We start from the raw sequence: 19,965 nt of genomic DNA, 5'->3' as shown, positions 1-19,965 counted from the left end.
GGTCTTCATAAAACCCACTTAACTTGTCCTCACAGTGCCCTCAGCATCATAACTTAATCCTTGAAGATAAAGGTAACAATTTATTTTAAATAAGCTACTGAAAAACACCTGAAGATTACAAAAATTAAATTTCATTTAAGATTCCTATACAAAAGGATATGCCTTTAATTAGAGTTTTGGTTTTTTTTTAACCATGAACAGAACTGTCATTTATAAAAATACATTACTAGTGTAATATGTTACACACACATTAAGATTGGCTGACCTTAGATCCTTGGTATGAAAGTTAAAACTTCCGAAATCTCAAGTTTCATTTTTAACCAAATAACAGACAATAACAACTTTTTAGGTAAATTAGCTTCAATATGTATCAATGTCTAGAGAACAAGAAATACTATCTTAAAATTGGAAGGTACTGTTTTAGATCAGATCCAACCATTCATTGTAGACGTAAGAAACTGAGGTGCAAAGGCTAAAAAGCCCAAACTCACTGAATAGCTGCTAGCGGTATGTTAAAAAAAAAAAGGGAGAGGAATAAGTTAATTTTCATATCTATCAATGTAAAACATACAACAACGTATCAACTACAACATACAGTTAAAAGTTTCTGGTTCCTGTAATGACTAAGGCATAGTTGATTTTATTAAGGCATTACAAATCACTGATATCCAAGAAAGGAAGACTACAGACCAACAAAGAAAAGACATGCTACCCCCAAATTTAAGAACATCATAAAAATGCAATCTAAATAGAGAATGACACATATACACCACATACTTAGGATGGGGCTGCAATGGGGTGGGTAATGGGATGGGATATAAAGACCAAAGAGAAGACGATGGTAATTTTTATCTTCTCATTAATGGTTTGAGGAAAGCTTTCACATACAGAAAAGTGGTTTAAAAAAAAAAAAAAAACTTCCTTTACTCTCATGAATCATTTTTTAATTGGTAAAAAAAAAAATCAGGGGTTAGATTTGGAGGACTGTGAAGCTTTTAAAAATATGAAATGTAGATAGCAGCTGGATGTGCATGTGTCATGAGCTCTGTCACAATTACAAGAAAACCAGAGAATCCTTTTTTAGCCATAAAATAGGAAATTTTGTGCTTATTACAAATGCTATAAAATTTACTAGCACAAGTAGAAAAAAAAATCACTGGAGAAGTTCCAAGATATCGGAGACAATGGGTTTTAAATCACAGGCATACATTATTATGCCTAAGTTGACAGATCTGCACTGCAATGCAGAAATGCAAGCAATATTCCAACATCTGCACCAGAAGGCAGAGACTAGACAAGATTCCAGAATAAAGGGCTCTTCAGCTCTTACCTGTTACCTGTGCAACAACTGCTTGGGAAATCCTCCGATTGGCAAGAAAGGCTTTGATTTCCTCTTTTATCACACTGCTGTCCCTCCTAACAAAAACAGAAGACAAGACCAACAATGTATGTTGAAGGTAGAAATCCTCATCTTTGCTAAGAAAGGTGAAGCAGAGAGGTGGGGAGAACACAGAAAGAAAGGACACAAAAATAAAGGTAAACAGACTGAGCTTGTGTGAAAATATGAAATTAAAACAAACCAAGAAACACCAAATATTCAAGTCCTAAAACATCACACCAGACAGACGCTTTAGTGAATGCCACAGTAGATATAAGTCTCATACCAGAGGATGGTTAATCGCATGCTGTGTATAATTCACATTAGGAACAAGGCTGCCATATGGTATATACAAAGTTTCATTACTGGGTAATGAATTTATCTTACACAGACAGAAATCCTAGAAAAATAAAAAGCAACAACAACAACAAAAATCAGTTGTGAGTAGACTATGGGTTCGCATGTTAACTATGCAACTGCATAAATAACGTTCCGTTCATTTGTAAAACCTTTGTTAAAGGAATAGAAATCATCATTCTCACAACTGCTAAAACATTAGCCATCCTAAAAAAGGCTTTTGCCTTTTACTTTGCCTTCTTTTTCCTGTATAAACAAAAAAAATTTAAGCAAATTTAAACAAAATGTAAAATTTTAATATAAAAGATATATTAATTTTCTAATACATGTAATATACAGGATACTTAACTCTTAAAACTACACTATATTATGTGTCCTTGGGATAGACCTAATTTTTCCTTCATTAAGACATCTTATAAGTTTTTACTTATTTAAAAATTCCACAAATTCTCAAAAGACTAGACATTCATTAGAATGACAGTGAAGGCCAGGACTGCTGTATAGACACCAGAACAAACAGAATACTTCAGTAAAAATTAAACTTAAAGCCTTAAAACTGACCAATTTCTCTTTGAACATTCAAAATGATTACTTAAATGGAATTTTGTTCAAGCTCAAAAGTAACAGCATAAGCGGTAACTTATGATCTAATACAGGGAGGTCAGCAAACTACGGCCCCACGGACTAAATCTGGCCTCCCATCGGCTTTTATACAACCTATGAGCCTTCACAGGTGAACATTCACAATTAATCTGATGACAGGGAACATTAACTTTGAACAAAAATTAAGCAAAATATTATCCCCTCCCCCTCAATTCCATTTTTCTCAGCAGGACTGTATTTAAAAACTTGTATTCAATTATTCATTATTATTCTATATTGAATTTTGCCAATAAAAATCTGTGACCATTTGCTTTCTCTCTTATATTATATCTATTATATCCTCAATTTTGCCTCTTGGCCACAAAGTCTAAAATGTTTTCCACCTAACCCTTTACAGAAAATGTCTGTGAACCCCTGATCTGAGACAAAGGGATTGTGAAATCTTTACAAACCGTTTTGTGAATAATCCACAAACTCCTTATAGGAGCTCAAATCTCTCTACAGATTATTTGGAGCAATGAAAGAATTCTGTCCCCAAAGAACCAGCTGTGACTTCACTCGGAGCAGATATTTCAGTCCTTTGCTGAGAAGGACATACACACTACGTTGGTGAAATCTGTGCTCCCTTTCAGGAACTCTGGAAGAGAGCAGAGACGCTGTAGTGGGACAGTTTCCAGCCTGGAGCTCTACACTACACTCCTGAACTACTGGCTGGAAAACCTAATCAAAAAGATTCCCAAAGGAAGAAAAGAGTCAGCTTCCTAATCCAATATTTAAATCTTCTCACACTGGTCTACATTCTGATCTAGATACTAATTAGATTCCTTCCAAAATGCTTACTTGTATATGAAATACTTCTTTGAAAAATATGCATTCTCACACACAATTTTAGAATTGTGTATCTGAAAGAAAAAGGCACAAATAAATACATTTCAAAGTCAAACAAAAAAACTGTCTACATTACCAAATGGCTCTCAAATGACCATCAAAAATCAGTAGAGCAAGAGATAACTTCAGCAAAACCTATTTCAATTGGCTTATGTAAATAAAACAAGTCATTTGGTTTCTGATACAGCTACAAAATTAACCTGAAAGAATTTAAATAAAGCATTGCATTTCGATGTATAGAAAGCTATTCTAGGAAAATGAAAACTGAGTTTAAAAGAGTATTTGTTAGGGTTATATAAAAATGTACTTTTGTGGGGAAAATGATTAAATGGTATTTTCTTGACTACTGACTTAAACTGGAATTTAAATCAATTTATTTAAAATCAATTTCACCTAGAGTAGAGACTAAGTCATGAAGAGGAGCTAACACTCAATTATTCCAATAGGGCATAACCAGTCTGTGAATTATTCACAGCCGTGCAGTATGATACTATCAAGGACCACGGCAAGGTGAAGGAACCCCAAAAAGTCTGCAAGATAGCAGCCATTCACTTACCCTCTCTCACAGACTAAACCTTCAGATACCTGGCAAGTTTCTAAGTATCCACAGTGAGTTTAAAAAATAAAAACAATACCTCTTTACTCAATTGCTTTCCCAGAGAGAAGCTTTTTCAAATTGAAAAAAAAAATAATAAGACTTAAAAGATAATAGTGTGCTTGGGCAAGTCATTTAATAAAGCTAGTTTCATCACCCAGTAAAATGAGAACATTAAGACACCCTCCCCCATCACAAACCTTTTCCTTCTCCAAGCACTGATGTTAAATATAAATGAAATTTAATATTAAATGTGTGTGTGTATATAATATATAAAATTTAAAGTTTTTTCAACTTTTTGAAATTGTACAAGCACTACATAAACAATGACTATTACTTTATAAAACCCCAGAAAGAATCCCAGGAAAAGAAGAAACAAATGACCTGCTATAACTAGATAAGACTGAAGTAAATATCTGCATTGTGTATTTTAAGGCACAACAAAAAGATTTCTACAAAGTCAGTTTAGACACGAGTGATGTGTCATTTAGTTGGTTTCACTAGGTATTTTCAAAATAGTAACAGCATTCAACTTTCATTGTGTCCAATTCTTTTATATATTTCAAACACTTCCATTCTTCAGTGACCTGCCTCACCTACTGTCCACTTGTATCCCATGAAATTGCCAATTTATTGGTGTGAAAACTCCTTTGTTTACTCCAAATCTAACTCTCTCATCTCCTATATCTTACTTCCTCTCTTCACCTAAAATCTGACATCCTTTTTTTTTTTCACTGCACTTTATTTTTATTTTTTGGGAGGGAAGTAATTAGGTATATTTATTTATTTTTTAACAGAGGTTCTGGGAATTGAACCTAGGACCTCATGTATGCTAAACACACACCCCACCACGGAGTTATACCCTCCCCGCAACATCCTCTTTAAAAAGAATAAATCCACTTTTCCTCCCTTCTCTTATAAAAAATCTCACTCATGATTTCTACTCCTCTAGTTTTATGGAGTTAGAGTGAAGTGTAGGCTGACCTTTCTTTGATTCTGTAGTTTACTTCCAAGATAAGCTACCACTCTCTTTGCATTTAACCACTTAAAGTCCATGTCATCTCTTCCTCCTACCTTTTCCAAAACACAGCCATCTGGAATGATCTATCAGAGTGACTTATAACACAAGGATAAAATTCTTCCTTTCCACCCTCCATTGCCAATATTTCTTTAACTTGTTAAACTTCCCACTGCTGCCTACAGAGCTTTCTTAATATTTGGATGAATTAATCAGTAATGCTTCTTTGTGGAATCACCCTTTTTAAAGACATCTTAAAACAATAATAATGCCATCTATTCAGAGAAGTTGTCCCTGATTCTCAGAGCTGAAAAAGACCTTTTCTTCCAATAGCTAACTTTATTTCAATTACACAACTCACATGCTAATACATTACATACTGTTCTGTATTACATTGTTTCTGATCTGGTCTTCTGTCTCCTACTAGTCTGCAAAGTCCTCTAGCACAGAAACTGTGTCTTATTCATCACAGGGTTTGCATATAATAGAGCTTAATTTGTGCCATGAATGAACAAATCTGTATTTGAAGATAAAAGGTTGTAAAAGGGAAAACCTGATTTAGAAAATATATAAAACAGCTCTAAATTCTGAATCTCAAGTATGTTTAAGCTTCTCAAATCAGAATGGAAACAAGTTATTTATGCTAGCTCAAAATGGTGCACTTCCTTTTCTCAAACAAAGGCTATTAAAGACTGAGTGTTTAAAGTGGTATGCTTTAAGACCTTCCCTATTCTCTTAGCTGATATAAACGACACATTCTTTACGAACCCTTAAAGGTAGCCATCTACCTCAAAGACTTCCAGAGATGGAGCGTCCCTACCAAGACAGACTACTTCACATGTGGAAGAATATAATTACACACAAATTCTTTCACATATGAATAAAAACCTGCTCCCTTTAATTTCTACCCATGGAGATAAACAGAGCATTATTTAGAATTTTAAAAAATAATGTTAAAACAAAAGCTACTCTATATGTGGAAACAACATAGTCACTGAGTATTATCTCCTATAGAAAATAAATACCTACCTACACAAGTAAATAAGCTATTATTAGACATACAGATAACCAACTTGGAAGAAAGTCTGAGTCTTATATAAAATACTAACTAAACACTCATGAAATTCAGTACATGGGTAGCTAAGAACAACATCTTTTATATGGGATTGTTCATCAATTCTGATAAGCCTCATTTCAATTATTTTATTTGTACACAATGGGACAGATAAACTTTAATAGATATACACTATTATATTAGCAGATGTACAGAGATACCTATATATAAACATATATACTAATACATGCATTTAAAAATAATATGTAAAATGGGTCTTCATTCTAGCTTTTGGCTTTAAAGTCCTTCGTAAAATTTTATATGCAACAATTTGCTAAGCATTCACATTCTAGTTTCACTTTCATTTTTTAACCCTGATCAATTCAAAAGTAGAAAAAGTAGCAGTTACTTTCTTTCTGATTCTTAAGAAGCTGATCAAGTGTACAGTTACAACTTAATCAAGTCCTACAAAAAACAAAAACCAAACCTCCTTTGTGCATCTTGAAATTATTAGGAGTTAAGTTTGTGGACCTAATGGGTTATGAGATTTGAAAAATACCTTATGGTTGAGTGCTCTGGAAGTTGGGGAATGTGAGCATGCAAGAGATGATATTTGATATGGGTAGAAAAGGAGGCAGAAATGCATTTAGGTACCCATCTCCCCACCTGGAGATCACCAAATCCAACCCACTATATCACCAAAGTGTTGAGTGGGGAAAGTGCAGTGTAGCCCTACGTGGGCACATGATACTCAGAAAGATCCATTGCTCAAAACTTTCTCTAACATTCTACCAAATAGAAATTCATTTGGCTAGTGAAGTGATTAATTTGAAGTAGCAAATATCATGTGGTGGGGAGAGTAGAGGACAAGTCCATTAAGGCTTTCACATTTTGTCTTGAGTTACATTAACCACCATTTGTTAAATTTTTCTGAAATCTTCAGACATGAAAAAATTTACAGAGGCAACAGATACCAGCAATAGAAATACTAGTAATAAACACATCGGTTAGAATTCTGCACTGTCACTTAATATTTAAATTTTCTTGGGTCAATTATTTAATTTTTGAGAATCTCAATTTCTCTGCTCTACCCCACACACAGCATGGCTGTAATGGTTAAAAGTGAGAACAGTCACGCAATAAACTTCCCTCTCAAACCTAAGGATTGTTATCTTTTGCAAACTTGAGAAAAAGAGAGCTAAATACAGAGGGGGAGTGCCAGTGTGGGTGAGGGCACAATGGCAGAGGACCACAAGAGAGCCAGAGATTCAGTGAGACCCCTGAGTGATTAGAGGACACCACAGGAGCAGTTCTAAGAAAGAAGCCATGAAGTATCCTACCCATGCAAGAAGGGGGAGTATGTAAATTAAACACTGATCATAATTATGAACAAATACGTCTTTAATGATGGAACGTGAATATGTCTAATTGTTGAATTTAACTACAAATCCTAGTCCTTGCGAAATAGATTTTCTGTTTATTTTGAGGACATAGTTAAATTATAACATTACGACAACCTAAGAGCTAATAGTCAAGGTTTTCAATCCTTACCGTCAAGTTTTAGACTCTGAACAATCTTCCAGAGGCTTTTGTTAAAAAGAAAGTTTTCCCAAACTTAGTCTAAAATACATTTGGGGATTAAGTGTTATTTTAAAAGCATATTAAAACTGATTCACGACAGCAACAATAACAAAAACAGGACAGTATCCTTACAAAGTTTATCACTGATATCCTCTCTTCCCAGGATAATTAAAAGTTAATCTCCCTATATTTTAATTACTAAAGATGGTTCTCTCTCTTAATCTTGACAGTGATATATATATTATATTCAAAAGGAACATCTAAACTTCGGCCAGTTGTTTTAGCAAGTGAAAATGAATTAAAGGCCAAGTTGATCTCTTCTGTTTTTAAGTTTCAAAAGCTTAAATAATAGGGTCCTCTGGCCGCTCTATTAAACTATTCATTACAGGAATTACAGTGGAATCTAGATACAACAGTCCATTTAGCCTAGAATTCCCTATTCAGCAGTTTCACCCTAAAAGTAAATTCAGAACAGTTTGTTTAAAAGACATTTTACCCTTGTGATACTATAGGATGGCTCTTTTATACATGGCAATACGAAGTCACCATTGTATTATCTTCAAGTTCTAAAATTTTATGGAAGAACTACAACTTATAATTATAGGTTTTAATTTTATTTCTGACAAATTCCTGCTACAGCTTCTTTCATATCTACTGTAACTAATCCATCCACAGGCTCTCCTCCACACTACAGTAGTGATCATCTACCGAAAACAATGCTTTTATTGTCTCTTTCCTACAGACTTGTAAAAACTCCTTTAATTTCCACCAAGTTAAACATAAATTATTGATATGCAACTCAAATCTTCCCAAAACCTGTACTGCCTCCTTATATACTATTCTTATCACCATAGTATAGCCAACCTGCAATCTTTATAAGACTAAATATGCCTTGCCTTTTCTATCTTTTACTATTCCCTCAACTTTGAATAAAGTTCTCGTATTTCAAAACAGAAGCTATCCTTTAAAGTTTAGCTCAAATTCATCTATTCACTTGACATACTAAGCCCTTAACATGTGCCAAGGACAGTTCTAGATCCTGCAGACAGAACAATTTGGAAACACACTGGTTCTGCCTTCAAAGTGTCCAGGTCCAGTGGGAAGACTTTCCTAACTGCCTCCATTCAAAGTGGACTTCTTTTCTCACTGTTTCAAAGTCTAAGTATATACACTTACCTTGTAATAGATAACATTAAATTTGTGTGTGAATGAATATATATATATATATATATATATATATATATATATATATATATATATATATATATGGCATCTATTGCTAAAATTACAACTTTAGCTTCTTAGGGGTAGAAAACCACGTCTATTTTTCTTAAGAACACTGCATTTCATATTATATTTTGTTGATTGGCATGTTGGAGGTAAAAATTAAGAGTATACATATTCTATATCATGATAAAATCACCCTCTCAAAAAAAAGTGCTTACAATGGATTGAAGGATTAGAATGTGTTAGCAATTGAGAAAATTCAGATGTCAGCAATTAGAGCCATAAACAGAAGGCCAACCTTTACTTTGATAACAGAGAGAATGGAAAAGAGTTATCAAAGCAGAAAAAAGAGCTTAAGCAGAAAAAAGAAAATCTGAATTAGAACTATAAAATTAAAATTTTTTTTCTCTTATCATCAAAGGGGAAGAGGGAAATCACAGTTCTTACAGGTAAATAGCTGAAGTACAGATTTATTACTCAAAGCCAGTCTAAGAACAGAGACATTTGGAGGACTCTGAATGAGAAAGGAACTAACCTCATTAATTCCTCCACTTTATCATCTACATCTAGGTCCTCTTCTGAGGCTTCAAAGCTGTATGACCTCTGACCCATGCTGTTTGCATGGTAGCGAGTGGGTGACATCTTCCCATTGGATGTGGGTAATCGCTCATTACTCTCCCTCCCATTCTGGTTGGTAGTACAAGGCTGTGGGGAGGTGTCATAGCTGTTGCTGGGTGATGGGGACATTCCCGAATGCTGAGTCTGTGTGGAAGCTGTAGCTGTGGAGGAAGATGCCGGAACGTTGCTGGTACTATTCCCACATGAACCTCCTCCGTAGCTGGACCTTCTTCCAAACTTGTCGCTATGCTCTTGATCGAGACGGTCCAAAGTTTCGAGGGCGTGGAGAATTTCGTGCTTGGTCATTCCGGTTCGCCGAAGGCGCTGAAGCAGATCTATCTGCTCTATGGTAAATCTGGGCTCATCTGTATAGTGAGACATGGTTTCCAGCAAACTGGGAAGAAAAAAAAAAAGGTCCCTTATTTACAACACCTGCCGAAGAGTATATCATGCTGTATGGAGAACGCACAGCACAAGATGCAATATTTCTTTTTTGTTTTTAATCTTTTTGGGGGGAGTAATTAGGTTTTTATTTATTTATTTTTAATGGAGGTGCTAGGGATTGAACCCAGGACCTTGTGCATGCTAAGCACATGCTCTACCACTGTGCTGTACCCTCCCCTAGAAGATGCAATATTTCTGTATCAACGTCTTTACCGCAAATGATTAAGGCTTTGTTATATTACAGTAACAATAATTATCAATACTCTGTGCTGGAATGTTTCTATCACAGCAAATGGATTGGTATAAGACATTGAATTTATTAGCAGATGGACATTAGGTATAACATAAAACCCAATTTCATATGGCATACAATTTACATTTTCCCCAATTTGGTAAATATCTGAACCAAAATTTCAGTTACGGCAATACTACTAAAACAACAGTTAAGGTACAAACAGTATTAAGACTAGGCTATGTGATTACTCACAGGTGTTTCCTGAATCTCCAATTTTTTATCATTCTACATTGGAGTATTAATGGGAAGTTGCAGAAAAAAATAGTTCGTATTATTTTGTTTTCTCAACCAAACTAATGTAGGAACTCTAACTTTATTTAGTGTAGACAAACAACTTGGCAAGCTCAGCCCAAGTAAATACTAATAACCAGTAAAAATATTTAAATGGAAAAGTAAGAGAGGCACATAAAAAACTTATTAAGCACCATTTCACCCACCACTTAGCAATTTCATGAGTATTTCATCTCTGTAATGCATTCTCCCTTAAGTTATCCCAAGGAATGGATCTTTCGTGGTTGTGGCCAAACTGAACTATTCATTTTTCTTAGGAAATTGCTTCTACATTATGCTTCCTTTAACTAACACAAGATGCTGTAGCACACCAGAAAATATCTGAGAGTCAATAACAATATTTAAGGAAGTTGTCAAATATCATAAAAATTCTCACTGTCTGAATTCCTTTCTTATGAAACCTGACTTTCTTAAGGTTTCTTTAAAGCGGTAATTTCTTCTATTTTTATTTTTATAGTTTTAGTGCTAAATAGGTTACAGGGCAATCAGTAGGCTCTCAGTTAAGTGTTTGCTGATGGAAATAAATGTTAAAGAATTTTGTCATCCTTTACATGTAAACATCTACTCTGGGCCAGTTCCCCTAAGCTGTTGGAGATTTATTTCTTTATTTCTATATATAAAAATTTATTGAACATTCACTGCTACGCAAGCATTGGGCAAGAGTTTCATGTAATGTAATCTTAGTTCTTCACAACACACCTCTCTGTTAATTTTTTAAAATTTTATATTGATTGATTGTTGAGGAAACTAAGGCACACGATGGTTGTGTATCATGCAAAAAAGTCTGGTTAAGATATGGAAAAAAAATTTAAACCTAGGTCTTACTGACCCAAAAGCATACCTCATTCTGATTTCCAATATATGGCAGGACTTAATGGAATCATATGATATGGAACATAGGCTTCTGTCCTTTTTTAAGTTTAAACCATTTAGATAAAACCACTCTACTGATGGACTAGGCATTCTAGTAACACTTTTAATACTTAAAATCTTTGCTTCATCTAGAATTTATATTTACTTAATGAGTGTGAAAGAATTTGAGCTTTATTTTTTCCCAATTGGATAGCCTGTTTGTCTAACATAAAGACTTTATTGAGTAAAATATCTCTTCTCTGGTCTGAAATGCCACCATTACCATATACAAAATTTCCACACAAATCTGTATCTACCTTTGGGTTCTCTACTCTATCCCAATGATTGTTTCGTCTTCCAAGTCCTTTTACAAATAAGCATGCAGAAATCTGTAATTTTCATGTGAAATAGTTCTAGTTTTAGAGGAAAGTTCATTAAAAATAAAAACAAATACATTTGGGGACCTAAAATAACATGCTGCAGGTGATCCGTGCCCACAGGCCACAGTACCTGACTTACACCTATACACATTTTCTCTCTTCCAATACTCATTTGTGACAAGCTATTCATCATAAAAGTTCTGTTTTCATGATTATTACATTCTTTCCTGATTGCCTAGTCTTTCCTCTCCAAGATTTTATAATGAAAAATTTTAAACATACAGAAAAGTTGAAATAAATTTACAGTGAATGCCCATCTCATACACTAATCACCTATATTTTACCATTAACATTTTCTTGCTTTATCACATATCTATCCATTCCCTCAGCATCGATCCCTCTATTCATCTCATTTTTGGATGCATTTCAAACTGAGTTACAGATACCTGTACACTTTCCTCTAAATATTTCCACATGTATATCATTAACTAGAGCTCAGTATTCATTCAGGTATTTTTTCTGAGGTAAAATGTACATAAAATAAAATATGCAAATCTTATGTTTACCATTCTATGACACGAGTTTTGAGAAAGTACATATACCCATGAAATTCAAGTCCGTATGAAGACAGAATCTGACCATCCCCCAGGAAGTCTCCTCATGCCCCTTCCTGGTCGGTCAATCCCTGTCCTTTGCCCTCAGAGGCAACCATTGCTCAGATTTTTTCCTACCACAGATTAGTTTGGCCTGTTCTAGAATTTCATATAAATGGAATTTCTGTGTACTCTTTTGTGTAAGGCTTCTTTCAGCATAAAGTTTTTTAGATTCATCTAAGATGTTGTGTGTGTATTAGCAGTTTATTCCTTTTTATTGCTGAATAGTACTTCATTGTAGGAATATACCAAAGGTTTGTGTTAGCCATTCTATTTTGGACACTTGGACCATTACCAGCTACTCCAAATCTTTGGCTATTACAATGGTACTCTACTAATTTTCTTTTTTGCTTCGTATATCCCCGTAATATATCATCATCTGGTTGAGAGAGAAGCAGCAGCTTTCAATAAAGTAGCTCATTTACTTTTTCTCCTGACCGATCTAAAAACAACAGTGCACCTTGCTTATCATAAATGATCTATTATGGAAATGCTCTGCAGTGTTGGTAACATTCAGTTCTATGCTAGTCGTGTTACACAGGCGGCATAAGCAGTGAACATTCACCAAGTTGTACACTTCTGACTTGTACATTTTTCAGTAGGTATATCATGCTTCAAGTTTGTTGAAAAAGTTGCATAAACATTTTCCTAATGGCTTATAAGAGATACTTGACACTTTAGTTTCTATCTTAACCCTCAGCCCTTGGTCTTTTCTATCAAGTGTTTAGTAACATATTAATTCTTAATCCTAGGAAGTTCTTTTTAAAAGCAACTGCCAAATCTCTTTAGTAATCCAAATAATTTACCCCTTAATTTTTTGATTGGGTAAATTCACGTTCCTATACATTATTCTTTCCCCTCAAAATTGAAGTACAGCTACCCACTGCTTACTTCAGTTTTCATACTTTGAAAATACTTCATAAACTGACCTTACTTTAGGTATGAGATTTCAAGAACTGTTTTATTATACAGACAAAAAAAATCAATCATGATATTTTCCTATCCCATTTATATGAGAGGAGATAGTAGATAATATTCTGTATATAACTCTTCAAACCTCTCTTTGTATGCAGAAGCACTCTGTATATTAGCATAAGACTAAAATAAATTACATGAATTTAACCTGTTAATTGAAAAGTATCCATCCTAAAGCTTGTATTAGAATTATCAAAACTAAAGATTCTATAGTCTCTGAAACAATGTAATATTTCATGTTGTTTCAGAATCACTGACTATGGGAACCACTTTTAATCCAAAAGTCTTAAAAATAGATAACAAAGGGGCACGTATTATTTTGTCTGAATGCCTCATTGTTTCCAACCACGTGTTCTTGGGGCTGCCACTCATAATACCCCACCTTCTTGCCAACGGGGTGGGCACACAAGGAAGCCAAGCCTTGCTCTCCTCAAAATATTCAGGTGAGACTAGCAGGAAGATGGACAGTCACTACTGCTGTGCTCAGTTGCGGGAAGATGTTTCTCTGGTTACTCCTCACCATGTAGGAGAAGCTAGTTTGTAGGGAAATAAAGCAGGTATACTAAGAAATGCAGAGCAAAGGAGAAAGCTCCAGTGTTCACCTCCCTTATTCTAGTAATTCCTAAGCCCCTACTACATTCCTGCTTTCTTGCTGCACTGTTAAATACGAGCACAAACTTCCCTTTATGCTTCACCTTGTTTAAATCAGACGTCTGTGCTTTGTACCAAGAGCAGTCCCTAACAAAAAGATACACCTAAAGTAAAAAGATCTACAGTTGCTATACAAAATGTTTAACTGCTATAGAGCAGAATAATGACACACTGAGCAGGATCAAATCACACATATGACACTGAAGGTACAATATTTTACTGAGAAAAATGCCAAGATTAGAAGCTTTCTTGGATATGTAGAATATTCCAGTGTGCATTACCATAAACAAAGGCACACATACTGTCATTTCCGAACTTTATTTCTTCTAATTTACCTAGTTTAAGCACATAATCATGAAATTATGGCAATACTGACCTACAAAGGTCATCTAAGTCCATGATATCAGCAATCCTTTTATAACAGAAAAAGATAACATGTAAGAACTGAATTAATTTTCCTATGTAGCATAAGAACCGTTCACAGGATAAGGAACATCTTTCACTTTAAATTACTAATCTGAAAGCAGACTCAGGCCAACAATAATTGAAAATGACGTGAGAAGAATTTTGACATTGTAATAACACAGACAATGTTTAAAGCATAAAAGAACAATTAAATTCTGGAATTATGGCTCAGTTCAGAAACTGACATTCTAAAAGACCATACTATTAGACCATAACACTAAACCTATTTTTGCAATAAATTTTATCCCTAGTTGGATATGTAAACCCTACTTGGATAAGGCATGAGGTTCAGAACATACTTTCTTAAACTAAATTCTACAAACATGTAGAGCAAAGAAAGTTAAAGCATTCACAAATGATTAATCTTGAAATCATCTGCGCATAAATGATACAACTATCTTACTTGATCTTACTTGTAAAGCATCAATAGTTAATAAGATCTTATTGGATACCACAGCATTTTCTTTAGCTTGATTCTGCTGTCTTTATCTTTTTATCTAGAATGATTAAGCAAAATATAGTCCAGTCATATTTTAGTTTTGTTTTTCATACATAGTATTTACTGCATGATGGTTTAATATATGATTGACTATAGTCAATCATATTAATCAACTAAAGATGTACTAAGTCCCTTTTTACTATTTATGGCACATTACTCTCACAATTATTATTACCATCAAAGCAGTTTTAAAAGAAGAAAATGACAAGAAATGAGAATAAGTAAAAAAGGAAGATTTGCTGGGGACTGAGCTTGACAATATGGTAAAATGATTCTATAATTCAAACCAATGGAAGAACTAATGCAAAAGAACAGAGGCTATGACTACAGATAATAGTACAAAAATGTTCTTATAATAAAAGGACTGAGAAAAACAGAATAATATTCAATTTACAGTCATTCTTTAACAGTTATTTTAAAATTAACACTAATTAAGATTGAGATTTTAAAATTACAGATGCCTTACACACATTTGGGGAAAAAAAATCCAAGTAAAAACATACAGGGAGATATAATTTAGGTGTGGAGTTAGAGAATGGGAGACCATTTAGACAAGAATCACTCAACTAACATTTACTGAGTGACCCCTACGTGTCAGATCATGCACCAGGCAGTGAGGATGCAACAAGGACCAAACCAGGCAAAAATTCCTGACCTTATGATGCTTACATTCTAACGGTTATTGAGAGCAGTGATTAACAAAGAAATTTTTTTTTTTAAAGGGGAAACTCAGGCCCAAAGCAAGGCTGTGTCTTCCCATTTCCCAAGGACACAGCTACTTAGCAGCAATGCAGTTTACTGTTCACACCACTTGGCCTATTCCAGAGACTATTCATGACAAAGTCAATGGGAGGGGGAAAAATTTTTAATGAAAAATCTAAGTAACAAGAAAAACCTATCTCAATGTCTACTTACTGCATTATAGAACGGTCACAAAATAGAAGGAATTTAACTGAAACGTACACTGCACCAAATTTTAGAAAATACTTATGCTAAAGACACTCTGCAGCAGACTAAAGATGCACTCAGTGAGCTAACAGATACTTTATCTTCTCTAATATCCGAAATTCCTGGAATACTTTTGTTCAGAGGCGTATTTAAATGAACTAGCACAATCACACACACAAAAAACTCTCAACATAATACCACTATCTCAATTTGTATTTTTCTGCCCGACTCCAAAGAAAGGCTACCAACTACATTAGCTAATAGGCTTAACTGCATTATCACCCGCAGCAGGTAAAGGAAAATGGCTAAGATGCTTAGCAGTGTGCACACAGAACGCAGTATGAAGGTAACACACTTCCAATACTCTGCTCATCACAAGGAATCTACTACTAGCCATCTGTCTCACAAGTTTCTAGGCTATTAAGCAGTTTAAAATAATTAGTAATTTTATGTTCAATTGAAAATTAATGTTAGACTTCAAAGCTGAAAACAGAAATGGTAAAAGAGAAAGCTGATAGATTTGAAAATTCTTTCCTTGCCACATGATTATGAAAAAATTCTTTCAACTCTACAAATGCTTGCTGTCAGTTTTAGATCATAATCATAATTATTTCTTAACTTTATTAGAACAATTGAGAAGATAAAAATTAAAACAACTAGATACTTACAGCACTGGAAAGGAACTGAGCATACTTTACATGAGGTGAATCAATATCCTTTCCAGAGATTATCAGCGTTACTTATCATTCTGTAGAATAAAGACAAAATTCAGAGATACTTCTTAATTAAGTATTGAATAAAATTTTTAATTATATAACTTAAGGATATTAACAGTTAACATCAGATAATCATGTTTTTAAAAATTATTTTGTAATTTTTTAAATGAAACATTAGTTTGAAGAAAATATTGAAAATAGAAAAATACTTTTGATAGCTTTTAAAATTATTCGCTTGGAATAAGTAATGAAAATCATACCCCTGAAGTTTAATCTATTCCCAGACACCACTCAGAGTAACAGATTTAAACATACAATGGAATATATATATATATACACACACACTATAGTGACGCTCAAGATAACTTGTTCACAATTATATCAGTGCATTTAGGTAGAATCCTATAAACAAACAAACAAACCAAAAACACCACAGCACGATTACAGCTAATGGTCTTAACTGTAGTGTATATTCTGCAGTCAAGTTCCAAGTATATTACTGACTTTACTGCTAGCCAAATCTCAAGTGACTTAATTTCTCTAAGTCTCCATTTCTGTATTTATAAAACAGGGATAATAGACAACTACTTCAAAAAGCTACAAGAATTTAGAACATTTTAAAAATGGTGGTGATGAAGCACTTCACGAACTATCAAGCAGCAGGGACTATTACCACCAATTTAAAAAAGACACCAATACCCATGTTGCATTTAGATCCCTGAACAGAGTGTAAGTTAATAATGGATTGAGTTTAGTACTTTTATCTTCTGATTAGCATTTTACTGCTTTAGTCACCATTCAGACACTCTGACCCCTTTCAATTCAGACATAGATCTTAACAAATGAAATCTACTCTTCACAGTTCGGGAGCTGAAGATCACGTATTACTGACTGAACTTAGCAGCGGTTTCAAACCACAATCTATAGAGGCAACTACTTCCATTAACTCAAAGTTAATATCACAAATTAGATGAAAGTTTAAAATGTTGATGTCAAAAATTTTCACATTAAAATATACATTCAGCACTGAATTATATTAAGCAAGACCAAAGTGCCTAACAGTGACTAATGATACATGTGAAATGTACAGGGTAAAGTTAGAAACTGTTCACATTTGCATCCTATGATAGTCTAATACAGGATATATGGTGGGTTTTGATGTTACCCTCAACATGTTTCCTATGCTTTTCCATTCTAAAATAATTATACAACCTGTAATAAATACACATTTCCCTATTATTAATAGTAGGTCATTGGCAAACTCTACGGAACTATGTTATGAAATCTTAGAGACTAATCAGCCTGTGGTCAGAGGCTGTGCCACCATCTCTGCCTCTGTATGTACTGACTCCAGCCACCAGCATCGTTAAACCATAGTCAGTTTAGATGTCACTTCCTTTGTAGTTTCATTATTACTTAGAGTAGTAATTGTACATTCTGTGGTGTGATTTCAGATTTTTTGATTCATTTAAGTTCAAAACACATCTACGGAGCAGCTGCTATTTATATAATTTAGCACTCCCTGCTGTGGACGTCAGGGTTCTCTACTCTCATGGGATTGTTAATGTTCCATGACTCTACTCCATTCTCGTTGAATTACAGTACAAATACATTAAAGGACGTAGCACTTTCTCCCCATGTCAGTTTAGGACAGTTGTCCCAAACTGTGCCCACCACCAGCTTCTATGTCCCCAGGGTGAACCACAGCGTCCCCCAGCTCCCTAGGAGGTCCTCCAAAACCAGCAGGCAGGTCTGGCCCAGGTTCCTATGAAATCATTGCCTCTTCCCTTAGTCCCAGCACACGTGAGACTGTGTGTGCTTCCCAAGAGAGTGAAGTCTCTGCTTCCCCCAGTGCAGTGGAGCTCCTGCAATTAAGCCCCGCTGGCCTTCAAAACCAGATGCTTTGAGGCCTCCTCCTCCCAGTGCTGGAATCCCAGGCTGGGGATCCCAACGTGGGGCCCAGAACTCTCACTCCTGTGGGAGGGCCTCTACAATATACTTTTTCTCCAACTTGTGGATCGCCCACCCAGGAGGTATGGGGGCCTGATTATATCACAACCACACTCCTCCTACTAACCCTTTATGGTTTCCTCTTTATGTTTCCACTTGAAGAAGATCCTTTTTTTCCCCCACAAGGTTCCAGTTCTTTCCCATCAATAGTTTTTAGCAGTAACTTGTAGTTTTGTTGTGATCATGAGAGGAGGTGAGTTCTTGGTCCTACTAGCCCACCATCTTGCCCGGAAGTCCCAGCAGAGATGTTATTTTTGGACATCCCCAGCATCCATTAAACTGTACTTCAGAGAGCATCATCAACTACTTTCATAAATGACTAGTTCTGAAGCATCCTCTTGTCAATTTACTAGGAGATGAGTGCTGAAAGGAGGATTAAGAAGGCAGAGGATGAGGGAATCCATATGTTTTCCATTGCAGAGAAGTGAAGAAGTGTTTTATCTCCCATGTCTCAGAAGGTAGGCTAAAATATAATTCAAAATAAGGAGGTGGCCAATCAGATAATGTTTTACAACTAAAAGTTGAAGTCAAACAAATGCCAGGAGCCAACTTATGCTTTACCCCAATACTTATAATACCGGAAGCATCCCAAGGACAACAATTATTTCTTTTATTTTTCACATTTTCCATAGTCTACTATAGTTACTTTAGGGGCTCAGTTTTTGAATTGCTTGACCAGACAGGCATAAATCATGAGTAAAGGCTCTATCTGAGTTGGAGAGCAAACAACTTTTCACACTTCTGTCTTTAAAAACCTGGGGCTTTTTCTCTATTTCTTTTTTTCTCCATGTTCCCTATGATCTGGTCATTCGAGTATGTATTACAGAATCAAAATGGCTTATCTCAATTGTATCCAGATATTTCCGATTCCTTATTCTGAATTATTTTCCTCAGACATCTACTGACAAGCTCAGGAGTTCTGAAACTAAAAGGAAAATGATAAAGTATAATGTACCGCAGAAATATACAGTATTAATATTTTAAAATATTTATTATATGCTACCAAATACAATGAGCTCTCAAAAAGCACCCTCTGTACCATAGATTTATATTTAATTACAGGTGGCAAGACTTTTTTAATCTTTGGAATAATTTCCAGACTCAAATCAGTTTTAAATTCTTTTATATTATGTCTAACCAGCATTAAAAATGTGCTAAATCTGTATCCCATGCTCCTTATTACTTCTTTTTATATGAGTTAATATATAAATAAAAGTTTATTTTAAAATACTCATCAAGCTCATTCATATTAAAGATAATCCCTATGAAATGCAGAGATGATTCAGTCTTAAAATTCTGAGGTTATACTTTTTGCCATCTTCCCAAATACTAAGTGTTAGACAACTTCAACGTATAATTGATAGGTTGTCATTTTAAACTGAAATTTATAGCTGGAAAAATCCACTCTTTATATGGTGAATTATAACAAAACACAAGTATATGCTAAACCAATTAGTGCTAATTACC

The 19,965-nt window shown here is 34.6% G+C and overlaps 1 protein-coding gene across 15 annotated transcripts in view; it reads right to left on the bottom strand.

Moving 5' to 3' along the window:
• Positions 1-19,965, bottom strand: part of HMBOX1 (homeobox containing 1) — a 124,062-nt gene that overhangs the window by 65,535 nt on the left and 38,562 nt on the right. For all 15 annotated transcript variants that reach the window (XR_004133488.2, XM_031442137.2, XM_031442138.2 and 12 more), the window contains exons 2-4: positions 16,441-16,520; positions 9,237-9,713; positions 1,331-1,416 (exon numbers count right to left, since the gene is read on the bottom strand). Coding sequence is in view for 14 of the 15 variants with exons in the window: in XM_031442137.2 (XP_031297997.1) it covers positions 1,331-1,416; positions 9,237-9,713; positions 16,441-16,463 (586 nt within the window). In the remaining variant the exon portion in view is untranslated. The remainder of the gene's footprint in view (positions 1-1,330; positions 1,417-9,236; positions 9,714-16,440; positions 16,521-19,965) is intronic.

Source organism: Camelus dromedarius, chromosome 36, assembly GCF_036321535.1.
Source record: "Camelus dromedarius isolate mCamDro1 chromosome 36, mCamDro1.pat, whole genome shotgun sequence".
Classification (NCBI taxonomy): Eukaryota; Metazoa; Chordata; class Mammalia; order Artiodactyla; family Camelidae; genus Camelus; species Camelus dromedarius.
Note: the sequence above shows the minus strand (reverse complement) of the source record. Positions and strands in the feature narration are given on the sequence as shown.